This window comes from Rhinolophus sinicus, chromosome 17, assembly GCF_057876585.1.
Source record: "Rhinolophus sinicus isolate RSI-liver-muscle chromosome 17, RSI-T2T, whole genome shotgun sequence".
Lineage (NCBI taxonomy): Eukaryota > Metazoa > Chordata > Mammalia > Chiroptera > Rhinolophidae > Rhinolophus > Rhinolophus sinicus.
In genome coordinates, this window is record NC_142517.1 from 195,359,167 (window position 1) to 195,379,866 (window position 20,700).

Below are 20,700 nucleotides of genomic sequence, written 5' to 3' on the forward strand. Positions count from 1 at the left end.
GATAAGAAATTATCAACCTCGTGCTTGACGATAAAACGAAGTTATGTACACAAACCACTTAGCACAGAAACTCGGTGTTCGAAACTCAGATAATCAGACGTGGTCATGCAGGTTCTGATCCCCTCCGTCCGTCTCCCTCTGAGCTCTGCACACAGAACAGAAGGAGATGGCAAATGCCTGTTTCTGGATGTTTCCCGATTAGCCAAGTTCATTAAGAAGAGACACTTAAGAATCCTGTTAGGAGATGTGGCTTACCTGGACAGCTGCCCTTTGCTTTGGAAAGTCCAGAGTGGAGTCAGTGGTGGAGGGTGTCTCAGTCACGGCCTTCCATGCATCGTCAGCCATCATGACCACCCATAGCTGATGGCTGAGCGTGGCCCATGTATGCCCCAGAGGTGAGGAGTTTCCACTTGGCTCTGCTGGTTGTCTCTGGTGTGGTTTCCTGCCTCTAAACCAAGAGAGCATGAGCGAGGCAGACAACTGATGTGATGCAATAGTATACCAGACAAAAATGAGTGAACTTTTAGTTAAAGAAAAAGAAAAGCATGGTGACCTATTTAAAGACACTTATTTATATGCAGGACACTTCTTGTGCTGGTTTGAGAGTGTGGCCGGCAATCCTGGACATCTTTGCAGGTTTTCAGTTTCTTTCTGCATCCTCTGGGTTCAATTCCTTGGGCCTGGAGGACCTGGGAACAGTCTTATGAGGATGGAGAAGAAGCGAGTGGAAGGGGGGGAGAGGGGAGCAGAGAGGTGAGTAGGACCCAGTCTGTATCCCTCCATGGGCGCTGGTCGGTGGGGTCACAGCATCCAACATGAGTATAGGGACAGTTGTTTGAATGTGGGAAGTGCCCTTCCTCCCCCATCTCCTGCTTCTGTTTGCTCACTGCCTTTCCGTACTCCTAACCACTCTTGCTGCTATGGGGCCTGGATGGTGAGGGAGAAACCAGAAAAGTGCAAAAAAGAAGTACTATCACGTGATACTCTAGGCCAGAGAGTGAGTGGTGAGATGCTCTTTGGATTGTCAGCTTTTCTAATGTTGAAACCATGATTGAGCACATTGTGTGTGCAAGCTATGAGACTGACTACATAAACATGCGCTTGTCACCTGTAGCACGTACTTTTTGATCCTGGAGAAGAGCAAGAAATGCATTTGAAAAATTAAATATTATCTAAGAAGAAACCAAGTCAGTAGAGATGTATATAATCTCTAAATAAACGGCCTGCTCTTTTAGCCATTTGACCAAGAAGGCTCTTCGGAAGATCTTAATATGAAATAATGAGGGTCCTTTCTGGTGAATAAAGTTACAGAAGCCAGAGAATCAAATTGGACAGGTATCTGTCTGCTTCTTCAGTTTTGGAAGAAGAAAGCACAATCTCTTCCTCAAAAGTAAATTGAGCACACAGAATGTCTCCTTTCCTGTCCTTTCATTATGTCTACTTTTATTGCGGGGGTGGGTGGGGGGAGCTCTCTCTGGAAGCGAAGTCCAAGTTTGTGTCTTTAAGAAGCTTCCATCTTTTGGAGGAGGAAGGAAAAGCAAGGACCCGTGTCTTTTTGCCAATGCGCTCAGGTTAGAGAGCTGTGAAGAAAGGTGAGTCAAATTGCAAGAGTGCTTTGCCCAGGAAGGCCCTTCCTCAACTCAGTCAAATGGGCTTTGGACAGTGGAGTTCCTATTGTCCATCTTCCTTCATCCTCAAAAGAGTCTTCTAACCTACACTGGAGGAAGTTGGTGCAATTTGTCATTTTAGTTCTTTCCCATGAAACTCTTGGGTGGCTTCTAACCTGGGTCTCTCCTGTTTCTGTTGAAGGCCGTTTCCTCTCTGGTCTTCAAGGTGTCAGAACAGATGTCTCCCTTCCGTTGGGCAGGACTGGCTCTTGGGCATCGCCACCTCTGGCACCTGTGGGCGCCTCCAGAGCCCTTGGCGCTGTCCCAGGATGAGCCCGTCTTTCGGTTTTCCATTCTCAGGCCTGAGCGTCTTCCCCCTTTGATCCTGTGACTCTCTTCCACTATCTTCTTTTCTCAGACTCCTTTCCCAGTTCCCTGCCACAGATGCCTGACCAGGAGCCTGTGGTCAGTCTCTGACTGGCGGGGCTGGTGACCCTGGGGACACTGCACTAGCCTCTGAGAGAAGCAGTCAAGTTGGCGGGTCACTGTTGTTTGGTCCTCTTCCAGCCAGTGGGGTTCCAAGGGCACCCCCAGTTTACCAAAACCCCTGCTTGAGAAGAAGGATGAGGAGTGGGTGGAGTGAAAGAGGTGACTGCTTGAAAAGAAAATTTTAAAAAATGCAGGAAAGTACGACTAATGTAATGACACTAGTTTACCACCCAGAACTGGGAGTGGTTGATATTTTGTTGTCATATTTGCTTTAAATCTTTTTTTTTTAAAGCTTCCTCCGATGGCCCTCTCTACCAGCCTCCTGTTCCCCACCCCTCCATCCCAGAGGTAACCGTCAGCGTGCAATACATTATTTAATATTTCTCTTACCTAAAGAGATTTGCTAATGGATGACCGTTATCTAGAATAGTTCTCTGAAAATAAATTGAAAACGTACATAAAAAGTTTTATTTTGCATCTTTTCTCCCCTGTCAATCTTAGGTTTCTGAGATCTACTCATGTTGAGTAGATCACATGAGTGATTAGAGGTCAGAGCTATTCTTTTTAACTGCTGTATGTTATTCCGTTGTATTCTACTGATTTACTTATCCATCCACCTATTGAAAGACTTTTGGGTCTGGTTGCCAACAGTGTTTTACAAGTAGAAATAATGCTGTGATGAATGTTGATGTACATGGGCCCTTGGGTACATGGCTCAGAGAAGTAGAATTGCTGGGTCAGGCACATTCTCCCCGTGCCCATAGCTCCTGGTCCAAGTTCACACCAAACACACTCTCTACTCACTTGGGCCTTCGGCAGATAGGTCACCTTGCCAGATTCTCGGGTGGCTCTAGTTGAACCCCACAGAAGAAACGTTCGGGACCCATGGAAAGGAGTGAAAGCTGATAGCGCTGTTTGCCATCTTGGTATCAGTTTCTCTGGCTCTTCAAGGACAGCCTGGCTCGCAGATTCCCAGGGGACCTTGGCTGAATTTGAGCATGTTTTTGTTTTCTCAAACTGTCTGCCTCTGCCCTGACCCTCCCCAGGTCTTTGCGATTCCAGGAATGACCCTGGTGTTTATAAAGCAGCCCTTCGGAGAGTGCATAGGCAGGGAGGCTCTGTAGAGGCTGTGCTGTTTCTGCTCACTCAGGACATGGCAATGTGAGGGCACACTCTAGAAATCTCCAGGATGCCTGGCCAAGAAGGGCTCCTCCGTGTGCATCCAAGCACACATATGTGTCTGTTTAGGAACCCGTGCATCAATGGGTGGAAACCGCTTATACAACTGTGTCTTTGCAAACTGTCGGTATGAAGCCATATCTCTTGAAAAGAAGAGGCATTTTGTTCTCCCATCACCAGGAAGTTCTTTAGGAAACTGAGGCAGGAGAGAGCATCACGAAGGAATGGGGGGCCCTGGAAATGTCAGAATTTGAAGGGGGTTGTTAAAAATAGAGATCCTTTGACCTCTGTCTAGGCTGCTGTCTTTGAACTTCTGGGGCTGGAGACCGGGACCCTATTTTTAGGTAGCTCTTCAGTTGATTTGCGAGGAACAGCTCTGTTTGGGAGCCATTCACCTCGTCTAACTCCCCGAGTTTACAGGTGAGCACACTGAAGCCTACACATCTTAACCACCCTGCTGGCATTACTCAGAGCCCAGGCATGATGGCAACATCGAGGTCAGAGCCTTGGGCCTCCAGGCGAGCGCTGCTCTTCCTTCCGCACTAGAACCAGTTGGCCGAGGCTTTGAGCCCATCGAGACATCTGAGGAGGTTGCTTGCAGCCGTTTCCTCCTACAAGGAGAATTCAGGGGGAGAACCACCTCCTATTGTTCAAAAACCATGCTGAGGAGCTCCTGGTCTGTTCCCAAGGGACTTCTCCCAGAACATGGTGGCATCTGAGAAATGTGGGGTTTGCTTAGTTGGCTCCCTTGCAGGGAGCCGGGGCTCAGAGTGGGAAAGAATGGGAAAGAAGTTTGGAATGAAGCTGGCTGTCACCAGGGGGTGGGTGGACCGAACAGGAGAACATCATTAACTAAACTGGAATGTGTCCTGGGTGCCAGCCTACACCACAGCAGACCTCTATGCATTCACTATTCATCCACTGCCAGCTGCTGCCTCTGACCTTTGAAAAAAAAAGTAGAGGAATACACAGAAACAATGTCACCCACCCAGGGAGACTAGGACCTCAGGTGAAACTTTAGCTGAAAACTAACAAAGAGGCCCCCCGTTTCTACTCCATTTTTAACTTTTGCTTCCTTCTCCACCTCCCAGCATGGCCTGAATTACCCACCCAACTTCTTGGTGAGCTGTGTTAATGAGCATAGTGGCCACGTGCTAGAGGGAGTTAGGTGACCACAGTCAGCCATCCAATGGGACTAGCTTCAAATGCTTTCCAACGAAAGCTGTTTCCCCTGTGTGTTGGTGGTTTACCTATGAGCCCTGCCTCACCTGTGCATGCGTGGCAGTTTGACAGTTTGAGCCACTCACTACCTGTCCCCTTCCTTCCTTCTTTCCTTCCTCCCTTCCTTCCCTTCCTTCCTTCCTTCCCTCCCTCCCCCTTCCTTCCTTCCTTCCTTCCTTCCTTCCTTCCTTCCTTCCTTCCTTCCTCCCTCCCTCCCTCCCTCCCTCCCTCCCTCCCTCCCTCCCTCCCTCCCTTCCTTCCCCTATATTCAATGAGCAAAGTTAAAGTAATTTAAGGAAATTCATACTGACACAAGGACTTTCATCAAATGGCAGAGAGCTTTGATGTGCTGCAACATACAGAACTTATATAACCAACAAGGTCAAGTTTTCGAAGAAATAGGTGAGTAGTATTCCAGAACTCTCTTATAACTCATCCCCCACCCCCTATGCATTTGGCCATTCTACAGATGAGCTGTTATCCATCCACCGTTCCCCTCTCCCTAGCAAATATACCTTTCATTTACTCATTCGAAAAATACATCACCTCTCTGCACATTTCTTCTAAAGCTTGATTCTGCCCACATTGGGAGTTTGAGTAATAATAACACTGTATCCTATTTAAGTAGCAGCCTTCACTTTAGTAGGAGTATCATTCCCATTTTTCAGAGTTGAAAAATTAGAGCTCAGAGAAGTTAAAGCGTTTGGCCAAAATCATGGGTGTATCATAAGTGGCAAAGCCAGGATTAGAATCCAGGGCTCTTGACTCCCAGAGTTCTTTGCCCACTCGGTGTCTTAATGAATTGTCCACTTCCATGGGTGTTAATGGAGAAGTTGTCTGGGAGGGAGGAGGGAGGTGGTAGTTAGTATTTATTCTTTTGCCCAATACATGTCAAGGTGAAGTGCGTTTTGGGAGCAATCAACCAAGAACGAGCCACGTGAGTTCTATGTCCAACTAGGGTGGAACCAGGAAGGCAGCCAGCACCCCCTGGCCTGTTACTCGAAATCCATTCTTGAAGGGCCTGCAGTGCTATTACTTGTTGAAAGGTGAATCCGCTGGGGGGAATGACGGAATCGTGGTTGGATTAGGTCATCTATGTGGTGCTCCAGTGCTTAGATTTCCAAATAATCATGAGATAGACTAAGGAGAAGGTTGGAAAATGACTAGGGTTTCTCCAGAAGCAAGAAAGGACCTATTACCCTGCTACGAAGATGTGTGGTGGTTCTGGAAAAAGGTTTCCTTTTCTTAGTAGGCCTGAATAAGGACAGATGCCTCATCCTTGAAGCAGGAAGGAACAAGAGGTTGCTTTTAGATCCTCTGGGTGTATTTCCCTAAGAGTGCTTTAAGGTCTCCCATAGATCAGGAATCACCCACTGTCCATTGGAGCATTGAGGCCAGATTGTCGCCCTAGGAGAAAATGAGGTTTCATGAGTGCAAGGATATGCTAGACACAAGGGTTTTCATTCACTGAGTAAGGTCGTCACACCAAATGAAATGACATCGCGGGAAAAGGGCTTGCCGAAATGGAGGTTCTAAAACCAGGGTATGACTGCATAGGAGACAAACACAAAGCTCTTTCTCCTGGAGTGTCAGCTTCCAGCTGACCTGCTCCACCAGATTAGAGGCTGCGTCAGAGGTCAATGTGGACCCCATGCCAATTGGGAAGCGCCTCTGATGATGGCAGAGAAGTTGTTGCTCCTGTAGATCCAGATGGTATCCTTCCGGGCCGTGGGTTTGCCGTGTGTAAAATGGGACACTTCATCCATTTCTTCTCATGCCACTGCCTTTCTCATCTCCAGCTCTTCTCCAGGTGTGTACGGTGGAAAGGTGTGGGGATACACCGGAAGTAGGATGGGACTTCTCCCTGCTCTTCCAGCCCTCCCCCAAAGAGATGGGGACTCGCCACGCTCCCTCGATTGTCTCCCTCACTTCCCTTTGGAAAAGCTTTACCTTCTGTAGGTAGTTGGGAAATTCCCTACTTCAGTCTTGACCCATGTCCTGGGTCTCTGTAGAGAAGAATGGCGAATGCTCACTGATCTTCAGGGGGAGAGCTCTTCACGGGCCTGGCGAGTCCCTATCCATCATCTCCAAGCCTGAAGCCTTTTCCAGCTCTGCTTTCTGTGTTGCTAAGAACTGTTTCTTAGAGTGACCTTTGCACTGCAGCCCACGGAGCTGCATACATAAGTGGTTGCTTAATAAATATTATTCTGAACCTAACTCTCTTAGGCAGAAAAAAAAAATGCAACTTGGTATTTTTGTTCTGAGGGCAAATTCCATCTCTAGCTGGAGTTCTGCATCTGGAATGTTTTCCCGCAGACTGTTCCTGTCACCTATAAGAGAATGTATGGGAAGAACTTGGTAATGTGTGGCAATGGCCTTGCTGCCTGAGTGTGGGAAGTGTGTGGGTACTTTTCTCCCTCCGCGGATGGGGTGGGGGTGGGAGAGAGGTGAAAGCAGCTAAAAGCCGCGAGTGCCCAGCACTGTAAATGCAGCACCTCTTGCAATCCTCCTGCTGCCATTGGAGGTGGTTGCTGTTTGTCTGAGTTTTACAGATGTGCAGTGGAGGCACAGAGAGCTGAAGAAACTTATCTAGGGCTGCAGAGTTCCGTGGTAAAGCTGGGACTCGGGCAATTGGATCCGGGAGCCAGAGTTCTTGAACCTCTTTGTCTGGGAATGATAGCAGTCAAGGAATCAAGGCTTTGCCCAGCCTCCAAGCCTTTCTGATCTCCACCCAGTCAACGATTTCATTTCCTTTCCTGGAGCTTCTACTTCAAGATATGGAGGGTCAGCATATGTGGCAGCAAACCAGGCCTGGGGATTTCCTCATCTAATTGGCATGTTTGTTGGCAGTGATGCGATCAATAAAGGCCTGGAACAAAGCATCCCCTTGAATCCAGGAGGCCTTTGTGAGGGCGAACAAACTTGACTTTCACCTCAGAGGGGTCGGGGCCATCTCAGGACAGGAAGCCAACTCTGTCTTCCTGGGAGAAGCCCGCCCAGGTGACCCTCATGTTCTGGGACCTGGAGCGGAGCTTCATCAATGACTTGGGTGGATTTTAGACATTGTCCTAGTGGGCCCCTTCCTCCATCATATTTTATCAAACTGCAAATACAGCAGTATTGTATAGTGAGACGTTTTCCTTGCCCTAAAAGCTGCTTTTCTTTTCTGATACTCAAAGAAATGGAAACATTTTCTAGGCCCCTATACACTGTGCCTGCTATGTCCAGTGAATGAGCCCTGCAAGCCTGGACACACACTCATCTGTGTGTCCCCCTCTGTCATCAAACATGTTCCCAGAGCTCGCGGAGAGTGTTTTTTTCTGAGTGCTGACCTTTAGGACTCGGCCAAGAGATGCATCTGTGGCTCCGTCATAGGTACGAGTGTCCAGGAGAGCTCAGAGGAGAGGAAGCAGCAGGCTGAGCCCGTCAGGATGCCCAGAGAAGACCCCCCCTCCCTCCACTCCAAGAAGCTGGACTAGGAGGCCGGAAGCGTGGCTGGGGATGGAACGGTGGCGTCTTAGCATAGGGTGGGGAATAGTAGTAGAGCTCAGACCGGCTTTATGTGCAGCCGGGGTTCTTCCTCACTGGGCTGGGGAATTTTCCGTCCTCTGGATAAAGCCCAACTCCTGAACAGTGATTTTCAAGTGGGGCAGTTTTACCTCCCAGGGACCATTTGGTAATGCACGAAGACAGTTTGGATTGTCACAACTTGGGGAGGGTGATACTGGCATCTGGTGGGTAGAGGCCCAGGGTGCTGCCCAGCATCCTACAGTGTATAGGACGGCCACTCTGAAGAGCCCTCTGGTCCCCGTGTCAGTAGTGCTGAGGTTGAGAGAACCTGCTCCAGAGGCCGTTCCAGGCATTGGGTTCAGGTGAGTGGGCATTCCCTGCGCCAACCAGAGAACGTGTAATTGTAGCCACAGTGGAGACTGGCTGTCTTAACCGCGCCTAGGGGCGGGCAGGTGATGCTCCTCCCAAAATAGAGGAGCCAGTTGAGCTTCTGAGAGTCACAGGCTTCTGACAGCAGAGTGGATGGTTCCAGAAGTGGTGTCAGTGTGCTGCCCCAGCCCTTGTCTTGTTTAATTCCCATGTGAGTAGAACACAGGGTCTTGAGTGCTGGCAATCACCAGAAATTTATTTCTCCCTGGCCCTGTCGGCAGGAAGCCAGCAGCTGGGCAGGGTGATCTCAGGTACAAGGGTTTGGGCAAAGGCAACTGGGGGCTTCCCAGTGCAGCAGGGGACCAAGCGCTTTTCTAGGCACCTTGCTGTCCTCTTCCTGTGACCCGTGGGCCAGTGCCTGCAGGGGTGGGGACAGGGAGTGAGCCTGAGACTGTCCCACCAGGGCTAGTTAGAGGATCCTGTAGAGATGGAAATGGCAGGAGAACTGAGGTGGTGAGAATGGACGCCCCCACCCCCGCCACACACACACACTTGTGCCATCTGCCTTATGCGTCAAAGGTTATTGTAAAGGAGATGGAGAGGTACTGAATCAGACCATCCTACTAGGTTTTTCTCACTCTCCCAAGCTTCTCCCCTCCAGCCTCCTGCCCTCTACCTCTGTTATCTGAAGAGGGAAAGGGGTTGGTCTTCTTCACGGTTGGTCCCACCTGCCTGCCCAGTCCCAGAGGGCAGCCCTGTGCAGACCTGGTGGGACAGAGACAATCTGTGTAGCTAGGCAGGGCTACTTGGTGTCTCCATGCTGGGGAATCTGGTGGGCAGCTGAACTGAAGTCCCACTGGGGAAGTGGGACTACTTCTCCTGGAGCCTCTGGGTGTCTGCTGTTTGAGCCTCAAAGAGGCAGGGTGGGAGAGGAAAGTTGGGACCAACTGATGGGCCTGGTCGAACAGGATGGAACAGGACTCCCACCCAGCTTGGTGGCAGTTGCTTCAAATCAGCCTTTCCCTGTGGGTGGTGTAGGGGCTTCTGAAACAGGACTTAATCTGCGCTTGGTTTATTTATGATAAAACCCAGGCTACTCAGAGCCCGAGGGACACTAGCCTTTCGAGAGAGAAGAATTTTCCAGGTTTCGGAGGGCTTATTACTCATTTAAATATTTCAATTTTTAATTTTCTAAACAAGTTTAACAATTTTCAATAGAAATCTTATTTTTTTTAATGTTGAATACTTGACATGTTAACCCCCTCCTTATCGACACAGCTCTTGTTTTGGGGTACACAATGAGGAAGTGCTCAGGGTCACTGATGGGTGTAGAGTTGTTTGCCATGACTAAATGTCCCCAGAGCTCTTACTTATTTTTAAAATTTTTAGTGTCCTCTTTCCTCCTGGCCATTTGATACTTCTTGCCTCTGTCCACGTGCCTTCCTTTTTTCCCTTTTAGTTTTGTTGATTTTATTCTGCCGTGGCCTTGGAAACCAGACACCCAGAAATCAGGCTTACAGGCTTCCTGGAGCAGTAATGCCACTGTGAACTGTCAGGGTTCCCCACATGCTGGCTCTCCCCGCATCTTGTGAGGAAGGCACCCAAACTTGACAGTGCACGGACGTGCTGACAGCTCTTCTGATGCTCAGAGGCTTGTCTTCCTCTGCTTCCTGGTTCTTGGGTGGGTTCCACGTTGCCGAGGTAGCAGGTAATTGAGGCATTCGTCGTCCGCCACCATCATCATCAAAGTAATCACTACCACCACCATGACATAGAGTGTCTGTGTTACAGGCGGTAACACACGCTCAACAGTTCTGTGAAGGAGGAACTATGATTATCTTATCCATTGACAGTTAAGGAAATGGAGGCACAGAGACGTTATATGTGCAGGAGACAGGCAGTTGATATAAAAAGCGGTCGAGCCTTAACCGAGTACGCCCTCTTACCCAGTGCTCGCCAGTCTGGGGAGAATGTACCAGGTTCTAAAAGGGATCCTGCTGTAGCTGGTGAGAACTGACTAGGCGTCAGGCCCCGTGGGAAGGGAAGGGAAAGAAGGGAAGGGATGGGAGCAAACCTCTGTGGAACACTTCTGTTTGCTGGGATCGTGCTGGTGCCTTGTCACCTGGAATCTGCTGGAGCACACTCCATGAAAGTAGGTGCCAGCTCCCCCCCCCACCGCCCCATGGCACGGAGGAGTGCCCCATGGCTTAGGTGGCGTGTGTGTGAATGCCCCAGCTCACGACAACCCAGAGCGGGGCCCCCTTTCACAGATAAGGGCCAGCTCTTTGCACCACACAACACAGCCCAGGACAGCAACCATCTGAGCCCACCATGCCATGCCTAAATTCTGAAGGGACTGCCAACTAGTAGTCACTTAGCCTGAGACGTGTGTGTAGAAATATTTTTAAGAGCCCTTCAGTTGCGTTTGGGGCTGTACATTTCTGAAGGCGCATTAAAAGAGAAGAGAAAACGTGCAAGATTCCTTTAGAAACTCTCCCTCCACGCCCCCAGGTCTTGTTGGGACCTGCAGGGGAGCCACTCGGGCCAGCGTCAGCTGAGGCCCTGTTTGCTCTGTTGTGTTGACAAGGGGCTGCTCGCGTTCCAGCCCAGGAGCCACGTCTCCCTCGTTCCCACTCTTCCATACCATTCTGTTCCCCTGGCTGGACATGCCTAAGCCAGCGTGAGACCATGGTAGTTGGTGACTGCTCTCAAGGCCCCCTCCACCTGAGCTGTGCACACAGCAGGAGTCGTTCCCTGTTGTTGACTAACTAGAGGTTTAAGAAAGCCGAAAGACACTTAACAGATGTTCCTTGGACAAACATCTGGATGCGATAAGATGAAACGTCAAAGTTGAGGAGGTCATTGTTCCTGTTCTCGGGGCTCTTGTACTGCGGGACAGCAGTGGCATGCATAGATGGACGTGGGAACAAAGCAGGGCCACCGGGGCACTGCTGCAGCAGCCTTTGGAGCAAGGCACTATGGGAAGGAGAGGAGGGGCAGCCGGGCAGACGAAGAGGCACAGCAGGGGGTGTTGGAAACTGGGTTCTGGGGGTGATGTGGCTGCACCTTCTCACTCTCTCGCCAGATGTGGCGTGGCTGTGTTTTAAAAACTCCCCCGATCCGTGCCCTTTCAGACTATGAATGATGAATCCCTTAAATTGGGGGGTTAATGGCAGGTAATTCAGGGAGGTCTTTCCTAGGGAAGAAGGACGGACTCCAGAAGGGACTTAATCCCATCCCATGGTGAGGGCCCTGAAGCCACGTTCATCCTTCTTTGTTCTGCCCGCCTCCTAGGACGAAGGCAGAACAACAGGCATCCCAGGCATTTAAGGGAGGGTGCTAATATGAAGAGTTGCTGTGAAACCGAAACCGATAACCACGTACATTGCTCAGTGCACTTGCTAAGATGTTAGTTGTCTCCATCCTCGTCATTATCAGGGGTCCCGACAGACAATGGAGGGCCCAAGTCTGGAAACTGGACCTGGAGCTTTTCTTCTCCTTCCTGCAGACAGTGGCGATGACCACTCCGAGGGAGGCCTGGCTGAGAACCACGTGGTCGGGACTACGAACCTGTTGGGAGGTGGAGGCAGCGCTGGCCGGAAGCCGCTCACATCAGGCATGAAGGAGCTGGCGGTGTTACGGGAGAAGGTCACTGAGCAGCACCGCCAACTGGGCAAAGGTGGCAAGCATCACCTCGGCCTGGAGGAGCCCAAGAAGCTTCGCCCGCCACCTGCCAGGGTTAGAAGGGGTTGGGCTGGGTCTGGTTAGGGGGGCGGGAGGATATGCAGGAGTCTCACAGTGGGGGGGGCACCCCAATAAGATCCACGTCCTGTGTTGCCTGCACGTAAAGTCCTTTCCGGTACTGCCCCTAATATTCAGGGGCCTCCAGATGATCAGCCAATCAGTGTCTTTGGGAGCCTCAGTGTCTTTGGCTGTGAAATGGACTGGGCATGTGGTTTCTTGAAGTCCCGTCTAAAACTTCCACATTTTTGCTTGGCTTTGGGACACAGGCGAAGAAAATGGATGTTAGAGATGAAGATGGTTCCACCTGAACTGGCTCACTCTTGTTATGATATCTTCCCCTCACTCAGCTTGCCCCCTTCCTCTTTCCAGCCCAGCTCTGCTGTCTTCGGTCTTGGTTGGGTTTATGGAAAATAGTGGAGCTTGGGCCAGTGGGTTCGGTAGAGATATCTAGAGACAACCACTTGAATTCAGTATTTGCAAGTAGATCCCATCTTGACCTCTGAAAGCCATTGACACAGAACGAGGGGAGGAGTGAAAACTCACAGCCATGCAACTTTCTTGAGGGGTGTGTCAGGCGCAGTGATACGGTAGTGAGCTCAGAGCTGGGGTCACAGATCCCTGTTCCTCCAACACTACCTGTGTGGCCTTGGGGAAGCCCCTTCCCGTGCACGAGCTTTCTGAGCTTGCTCCCAGGGCCAGTGTTTTGTGGACTCATTCTCTAAGAATCCTCTGTGCCCACAGACCCCCTGCCAGCAGGAATTGGACCAGGTCCTGGAGCGAATCTCCACCATGCGCCTTCCAGATGAGCGGGGCCCTCTGGAGCACCTCTATTCCTTGCACATCCCCAACTGTGACAAGCATGGCCTGTACAACCTCAAACAGGTGAGAGAAGATCTCCTCAGCCCTGGGCCCCTGGTGTGCCTTATTTCTGCCCCACCTACCTGTCATCCTCTGAGGTCTGAGAGCCAAGCCCAGGAGAACTAGACTTCTGTAAGGTGATGGGGATGTCACCTGCCAGAGTGAGGGGGGGGGCTTCCCTCCCTGGTCTCAGGCCTGGCGGAGGCTGACTCCACTTACCCAGCTACCCAACGGCAGAGCTTGGTGTCCAGGTTGGGAGTGAGTCTCTTGGAGAAGAGATGTGTGTGGGCTTACACTAATGCATCTCAACCTTTATTATTAGTCACCTGGTGGTCATGCCCAGGCCTGAGTCCCGGAGACTGCCTGCCATTCAGAAGGTTGTGTGTGGACCAAGAGTTTGCATTTCTAACAAGCTCCCAGTGCATGCTGATGGTCCGTGGACCACACTTCCAGAGTCACTGATTTAAAACCATTGACCAAGTAGCCTCTGGTTTTCAAGGATCTCAGGGAATGGAGAATCAGGGATGGAGAAACGTCACTTAAAGTATTTCTAAAAATGGTAGTAGAACAACATTTTAGTGCATTAGAGAAAATTAGGAAAGTGAGTAAACCACCTGGAGCCCTCTCCTCCCGCCCCTTCTATTGTCTGTTCTTCTAATAATCTGCCATCTAATCATCAATGAGCACACACAGTATTTCTCCGTAACATTATCAGTATTTTTCACAGTCGCATAGAGTTTGTAGTGTTGATTGTTAGTTGGCTGTTCAATATTGATCGGTTATCCTTTCACCCGGCCGATCTCTCACCTGCTCCAACTCATCGCCTCTATCGGGAGAACAAGCATGTGTGCCTTCCACTTAAGGTGGAGAGAAGGAATGGGTGGGAGAAAGGAGTGTGGCTCCACCAGCCATCCCATTTCCTGTTTTCAAGTAGCGGTTCTGAGCCCTGGCTGCACACGGGGACCTGCCAGGCAGCTTCAGAAAAGTACAGATGACAGGACTGCATCTCCACAGTGTCAGATTTTGTGAGTCTGGAGTGCTTGCTGGATAATGGAGTTTTCAAAACTCCCCTGGTGATCCTGGCGGGAGTTCAGAGTGACGTGAAGGGTTGATGTGTGGAGCCAGGAGATGGGATGTGGGGCTCTGCTGATCCCTGAGTGGGGGTGTCTCACTTCCCCACTCCTTCACAGTGCAGGCAGCTTGCCTCTCCAAATGTCAGTCTAGTGTTAAAAGCTATTTGTGCACGTGCCCTCTGAATGTAAGCCAGCTACCTCATTTGGAGCTCAAAAGAACTAGCGATCTCTTCTAATAAAAAACAGGCTGTGTGCAGTACCTTACGGGTAACTAAAGGGATTTGCAAGAACCATGCATTTGTGGGTAAAGCAGAGACCCTGGGACAATGCCTACATTTGCATGGCAGCTATGGCTCTTACTAGCTGTGTGACGTCGGGCAAGTTTCCTGACCCACCTGTGCTGCTGTATCATCCTCTGTAAAGTGGTGAAATAACGGTACCTAATTTACAAGGTGGTTGTGAGGATTAAATGAATATCTATGTTAGATGCAAATTGTACACGAGCAGCGCAGATTGCTTACATGGAGTCTGGCACAGAGCAGGACCTGTGCCAGCCTTCACTTTTACCATTATGTGCATTTTTCACCTCACACTATGACTAAACTCCAGTATACCAGGTCCCCCACTGGATGGGACCTCCCTGCAGCTGAGGGGGGAGTCTTTTCATCTTTGGGTGCCCCCCACAGCCTTGCTAATCAGAGTGTGGTCCCAGGGCCCGAAGTACCAATGTCACGGGGGAGCTTGTTAGCCATGCCAACCCCAGACTCACTGAACGGGAACCTGCATTTTAGCAAGATTCCCCAGCACACATTCAAGGTTGAGAAGTCATAGCCTGCACAGCTGGCTCGGTGCCACTGTAGCTGGCACCTCGGGTTGAGTGACCAGAAGAAAGCTGGTGGCTGCAGGGACATGTTCTCCACTGCCTCCTCTTCTCTCCTCAGTGCAAGATGTCTCTGAACGGGCAGCGTGGGGAGTGCTGGTGTGTGAATCCCAACACCGGGAAGCTGATCCAGGGAGCCCCCACCATCCGGGGGGACCCCGAGTGTCATCGCTTCTACAATGAGCAGCAGGAGGCTCGCGGGGTGCACACCCAGCGGATGCAGTAGACCACAGCCAGCCCCACAGCCGCCGGTGCCTGGCACCCCTGCCCCACCCCCTCTCCCAACACCTGCAGAGAGGAGAGTGCTTGGGTGGTGGGTGGGGGAGGATTTCCCAGGAGTTGACACATGTATTTATATTTGGAAAGAGACCGGGCACCGAGCTAGGCACCCCCCCTCCCCCGCCCCTTTCACCCCCCACACACCTTGCCCCTCCCAGCGGGAGAGGCCTGCACCTTCCCTTCTCCAGTCCCTGCTGAGGAGGAAGGGGAGGTTGCAGAGGCAGAGCTGGGGTAAAGGTTTGGGAGGGGGGAAAAGGAATTTTTATTTTTGAATCCCTGTGTCTCTTTTGCTTAAGATTAAATGATGGAAAAATAAAGTGTGTATCTGTCTTTTGCTTTGAGTCTTTACCCCTCCTATCCTCAAGAAGTTCCAAGGCTTGATGACCTCCTTCCACCCCAACTCCAGGGGAAGTGGGAAAAGCACATCTTGGGTTTCCCCATTCATAAGAAGGAGGATGGGGCAAGAAGAAGGGGGTCTCTGAGTGGCCTTGGCCTGTGAAAACTTGAAGTTCTGAATCCATGTGGGACCCTCCTGTGCAGCCTGTCTGGACACCCAACTGAGGCCCCCTGGGCCCCATCCCACCCTTGGGTGAGGAGAGGTGGAGCCCGTGTCTGCCTTCCTCTCACCTACATTCAGATGACACCACAAAGGGAGAGAGGGCACATGGAAACATTGGGATTGGGGGCATCTGGCCCCTGAAATGAGAGCTCCCTTCTGCATGGAATGCGGGCAGGGAGGGGAGATGGCAAATTCAGCCCCCGAGGCAAGCAAGGGAGTGGAGCTGCTGTGGCCCAGCGTGTTCACAAAGGTGCTGCCTCCCAACTCGGGCCCTGCTCTGAGGGCTCAAGTCACTGGCTCCACGACAGCAAATGTTAACAAAAGGACTAGGGAAACAGGCACAGATGTGGACCTTATTTCTGAAGCTCCTCAACCCCTGGTGAGTTCCAGGGGACCCCCCACTTTGCAATGGGAAGGCGTGCTCAGTGTTTTGAGGCCCACTGTACACCCCTCTTCCCTTTCCCAGTGCATGGCACAAAGCCCTACCTTTCTCGTTACCCTGTCTTCTGTGTTGAGGAGGGGACGGGAAGCTCAGGAGAAGCAGAACACCTGGGCCCTTACCCGGGTAAGATGAGCTTGTCTTCTGGGAGAAGAAAACCAGGTCCCCCAAAGCAGAGATCCCCGGCCAGAGTGCACCAGGCCAAAGCCGGCAGGACGTTTGTTTGGTCCCTTATCTAGTGGCTGGCCGTCCCGGAAGTACATTAATAAAGTGAATCCTCATAAATCCACAAATGAAGCACTATTTATTAGCTCCACTTTACAGATGCGGAAAGGGTCCCAGAAGTGCCCAACCTCCACTTCCTGGGGCCCCCTAACTCCACAGGACGTGGATGCTGCTCAACCTTGAGTTATACCGCCCCCTTGTGGGTGGAAGCAAGGCGGGCTGCTTGGAGAGAGCCGGCAGAGCTTTTGCACGGGTAGGATCTGCGCCCTTGAAGTCAGCAGCCCCTACTTGAAGGTCTCATTTTCTTTCCTCCACTGATGGGCGCTCCGCCACCCCTCTCCCGTCCCCTCAGCTGCAGTCAGCAGCTGGTTGCTGTCCCAGGGCAGCCCCTGCTTGCTCTCCTGGGAAGTGCAGTGCTTCTTAACTTTTGGCTAACATTTGAATTGATTGTAGCACTTAAAAAAAACCCCAAACCAAAAAGCTCACGCCAATGCCTCACGATCAACGATTCTGATCTGCTTGATCTGGAATGGAGCCCCAGCAGGAATTTTTAAAAAGGTTTTCCAGGTGATTTTAATGCAAAGCCAGGGAAGAGGCAAGAAGAATGCTGGAGTCGGAACACCTGGGTTTGAATCCAGTCCATTATTCCCCTGCCCTGGAGCTATGCCACTCACTTTCTCCAAGCCTCAGTTTTCCTCATCTGTCTAATGGGGATGATTTCAGCCTCAAATAATGGTAATATTAATAATGTGAGATGGTGGATGTGAATGTGCTTTGAAAATTAGGCATATAAAATAGGGATGTGGGGACAGAGCCAGGAGAGCAGTTTCCAGGCTCTCGCCCTCACATGGAAAAGTGCTGGCTTGGTTATTAGATGGCCATCAGCTGTAATCAGATGGCCATCTGCTGTGGCTGGATGGCCATCAGCTGTAACCAGTGAGCCATTGGCCACTAATATAACTGCCGTGGCTACGCTAGGGGGTCGGTTGGTTGGCAGAGAAGTGGCTGGCTGGTGGATTGCGCATCGTGTGGCTCCTGTTTCCTGTGTCTCCAACCCAGCCGCCAGCGGGAAGATAGTGGTATGACTATATTCCCCTATCTATGGCTCAGTTGGTATTCCTTTTTGGCCTCACCATATCCTGCATTCTTAACGGGGAGTGGGAGTAGAGACCCCTCATGACAAGGGGTTATCATGGGGCCATTGCTGGGGTCAGCCCTCATGTCAGCCCGCATGCCCCAAGGTTGCCAACTTGCTTGGGTCCTTTCTGTAACATTTTTGTTGCGTGCTCCTGAGGGTGCCACGATCTGCCTGAGCAATTCCATGTCACTTGCCGGTAGCCTCTTTGTATGTATTCTAAACCCTCTGAAGAGGTGGGTTTTATGGGTGTGTGAGCAGGGAACTTGAAGATGTCAACCCAGTTGCTCACCCTCTGCCAGTTGGCAGACACTGAGGTTATACTGCCACTGTGTGGCAGCATAGGGGGACTGCAGCTGATCTTACCCTAGGCCAGGGAGTCTATTTTGCTTAAGAGGTGGATGGGTGGTGTCAGGAGTCCAGAATGAGTCAGCTTGGGCCGCTTGTTAAACTTGCGGAATAATGAGACCTACCCCTGAGCTAGAACCTTAGGAAGGGACCTGGCAATCTGCATTAAAACATGCCTTCTGAGTGATTCTCATTTGTAGAATCACCTAATTTCTAGGTAACTTAATTCGTAGGACGCAGGGCAAAATGAAATGACAGAACCCCTTGCTCAGAAAATATTAGGAATTTCAGGACAACAACAGCAGAGCATTAAATCAAGTGCGGGGCCCTGTGTAACCGCACAGATTGCATGCCCATGACGCTTGTCCGGTTGGTCCTTGTGCCCTCTGAATTTGGAGAATCAGTGCTGCAGTGACCGCATCTCTCGGGGTGTCTTGAACACTAGCTACCATGTTTCCCCGAAAATAAGACCTAGCCAGACAATCAGCTCTAATGCATCTTTTGGAGCAAAAATTAATATAAGACTCAGTCTTATTTTACTATAAGACCCGGTATAATATAATATAATATAATTATGATATAATATAAAATATAATATAATTATAATATAATTATAATTATGATATAGACTGGGTCTTATATTAATTTTTGCTCCAAAAGACGCATTAGAGCTGATTGTCCCGCTAGTTCTTATTTTCGGGGAAACACAGTACGTATGTTGTGGTGGTTGAAAGCATGGGCTTGGAGGTGAGGCAGCCTTTGAACAGAATTTGGACCCTACTAACTATGGCTTATGTGGCTTTGGACACATTTCTAACTTCTGAACTTCATTTATTTCATCTTTAAATACTGAGATAATTTCTCCCAAAGAATTGCTTTGCGTATATAAAATAATTTCTGTCATATACGAAATGCTGCGTAAATATACTTAGTATTGTATTCTAGGCTCAGTGTTCGGGTTTTAGGATATGATGCTGAAAAAGATTATGGTCCCTCTCCTGAAGGGCTGACATTCTAGAGGAGGGAAAAAGCCACATAACTCCGTGATGACCAGGGATGTGACAGAGTTATACGCAGGTGCAATTAAGAGGAATAGATATGTCTCAGAAGGGGTGCAAAAAACAGAATTGTAAGGAAGAAGTAGAAATTCAGGGAAAAGGAAGGCTGTGTGTGTGTGTGTGTGTGTGTGTGTGTGGCGGGGTTCAGACAGAGGGAACAGCATGAGCTACACGATGATAGTGGAGACCTACCTGTGGTAAAGGGAGGGTGCAGGTAGATTGGTGCTGGAGAGGAGGCCAGAGGGAAGCTTGTCGGGTAGGACGCTGGGTGTCTTGCTGAGGGATTTCATCTTTGGACTGAAGCTCCCAAGAGCCAAGGGAGGAATTTAATCAGAGGATGGGCATGACTGGATGTATGTTGTAGAAAGTGAACTCCAAATGATATGTCTAGCATGGAGGACAAGACACGGAATGGAAGTGGGTAGAAAGGCCCAGCAGGATCCAGGTGAGAAGTGAGTGTGGTCTGAACTAGGCAGGGGAGGTGGAGAGAAGGGTCAGATGTAAGCGTTGTCAGCGAGGTAGTTTATTCCTGGGGCTTACTGGATGTGGGGGGTAAATGGAGTCAAGACTGATAAATGCCCAGGCTGGGGCAACTGGGTAGAGAGTGGTGCCTTTGTCGGAGATACCAAACAGAGGAGGAAGGGGAGGAGGTGAAGGGAGATGAAGAAGAGATAATTTAGGGGGAAAGACGATGAGTTCAAATTTTGTTCTTACTGTTGAACTTGTACTTGTAAGGTATAAGATGCAAGATAAGATAGGCAAGGTACCTGAGCTTGCAGGATGCCTTCAATTGGGCATGTTGAATTTGAGTTACCTGGGGGGCACTGGGAGCATCAATGGATCGAAAACTAGAACGGGGGAGACCAGAGACTCTCATTCACCACTAAGTAAAACGCTACGTTGCTGCCCCCTCTCCCCATTTCTCTCAATGTCATCGTAGACTAGGACTGGGATGGAAGAGCGGGCTTTTCACGTTTCCCGAGTGGAACCCTTTAGGTACCAAGGCTGGGAGTGCGGCTTCATGGATGGAGGAGACCCTGTACTGTTGAGGGTTGTAACAGAGCAGTGTTTCTAAAAGTGTGGCCTCGGACGGGACGCGCCACACACCGCTGGGGGTGAGGGTGGCAGACACGCAGGCCCCCGTCCAGTCGTACTGGATCACAAGGACCGCAGGTGAATGTGTGATCACTAAGGTGCTGTGATGACCACTGAACTGTGTGGTGGGGGTGGGGCAAGGGTTGGAGCAGGTGGGAGCCAGAATCCTAGAAGTTCCTAGATGAGGGTTGTCAGGGGAGGGAGGAGCTTAGGGGTGGGGCAGGGGCGAGATGAGCCCCAAAGGGGCAGGAGCAAGTGAAGAACAGTCCTGCTCACACCCGCTCCAGGCGGAACGTGGGCCATGGCAGGGTGAGCAGCTTTCAGTGGAGAGACCAGGAGCCAGTCCCAGGGCAGGTGGTGCCACGTGGGGTGACCCAGGCCAGCTCAGCCGGCCTGCACGTTATTCTTCCTGACCCCGCCCCCATGCGTCAGCACCTCAGCAAAAGAAAGTCGGGAAGACGCCCAGCTCCTCTCTGCGCCTCCTAGCGCAGCTTTCACACCCTCCGCCTTTGCCTTCACTGGACCTTGGCTGAATGACCACACATCCGGAAAGCTGTGCACGGATGGAGGTCTCAGGGAAGAGAGTTTTAGCCACCCAGCGACCTTTCAGGAGTATGCCCAGTGACCAGCTA

General features: G+C 50.6%; 1 protein-coding gene across 2 annotated transcripts in view; it reads left to right on the forward strand.

The window, feature by feature from the left end:
* The window catches only part of IGFBP2 (insulin like growth factor binding protein 2), a 30,602-nt gene extending 15,076 nt beyond the window's left edge, over window positions 1-15,526 (forward strand). For both annotated transcript variants that reach the window (XM_019727057.3, XM_019727058.3), the window contains 3 exons: window positions 11,884-12,113; window positions 12,861-13,001; window positions 14,992-15,526. In XM_019727057.3, the coding sequence (XP_019582616.3) occupies window positions 11,884-12,113; window positions 12,861-13,001; window positions 14,992-15,156 (536 nt within the window). In that variant the 3' untranslated portion in view covers window positions 15,157-15,526. The remainder of the gene's footprint in view (window positions 1-11,883; window positions 12,114-12,860; window positions 13,002-14,991) is intronic.
* The last annotated feature ends 5,174 nt before the right edge of the window (window positions 15,527-20,700 follow it).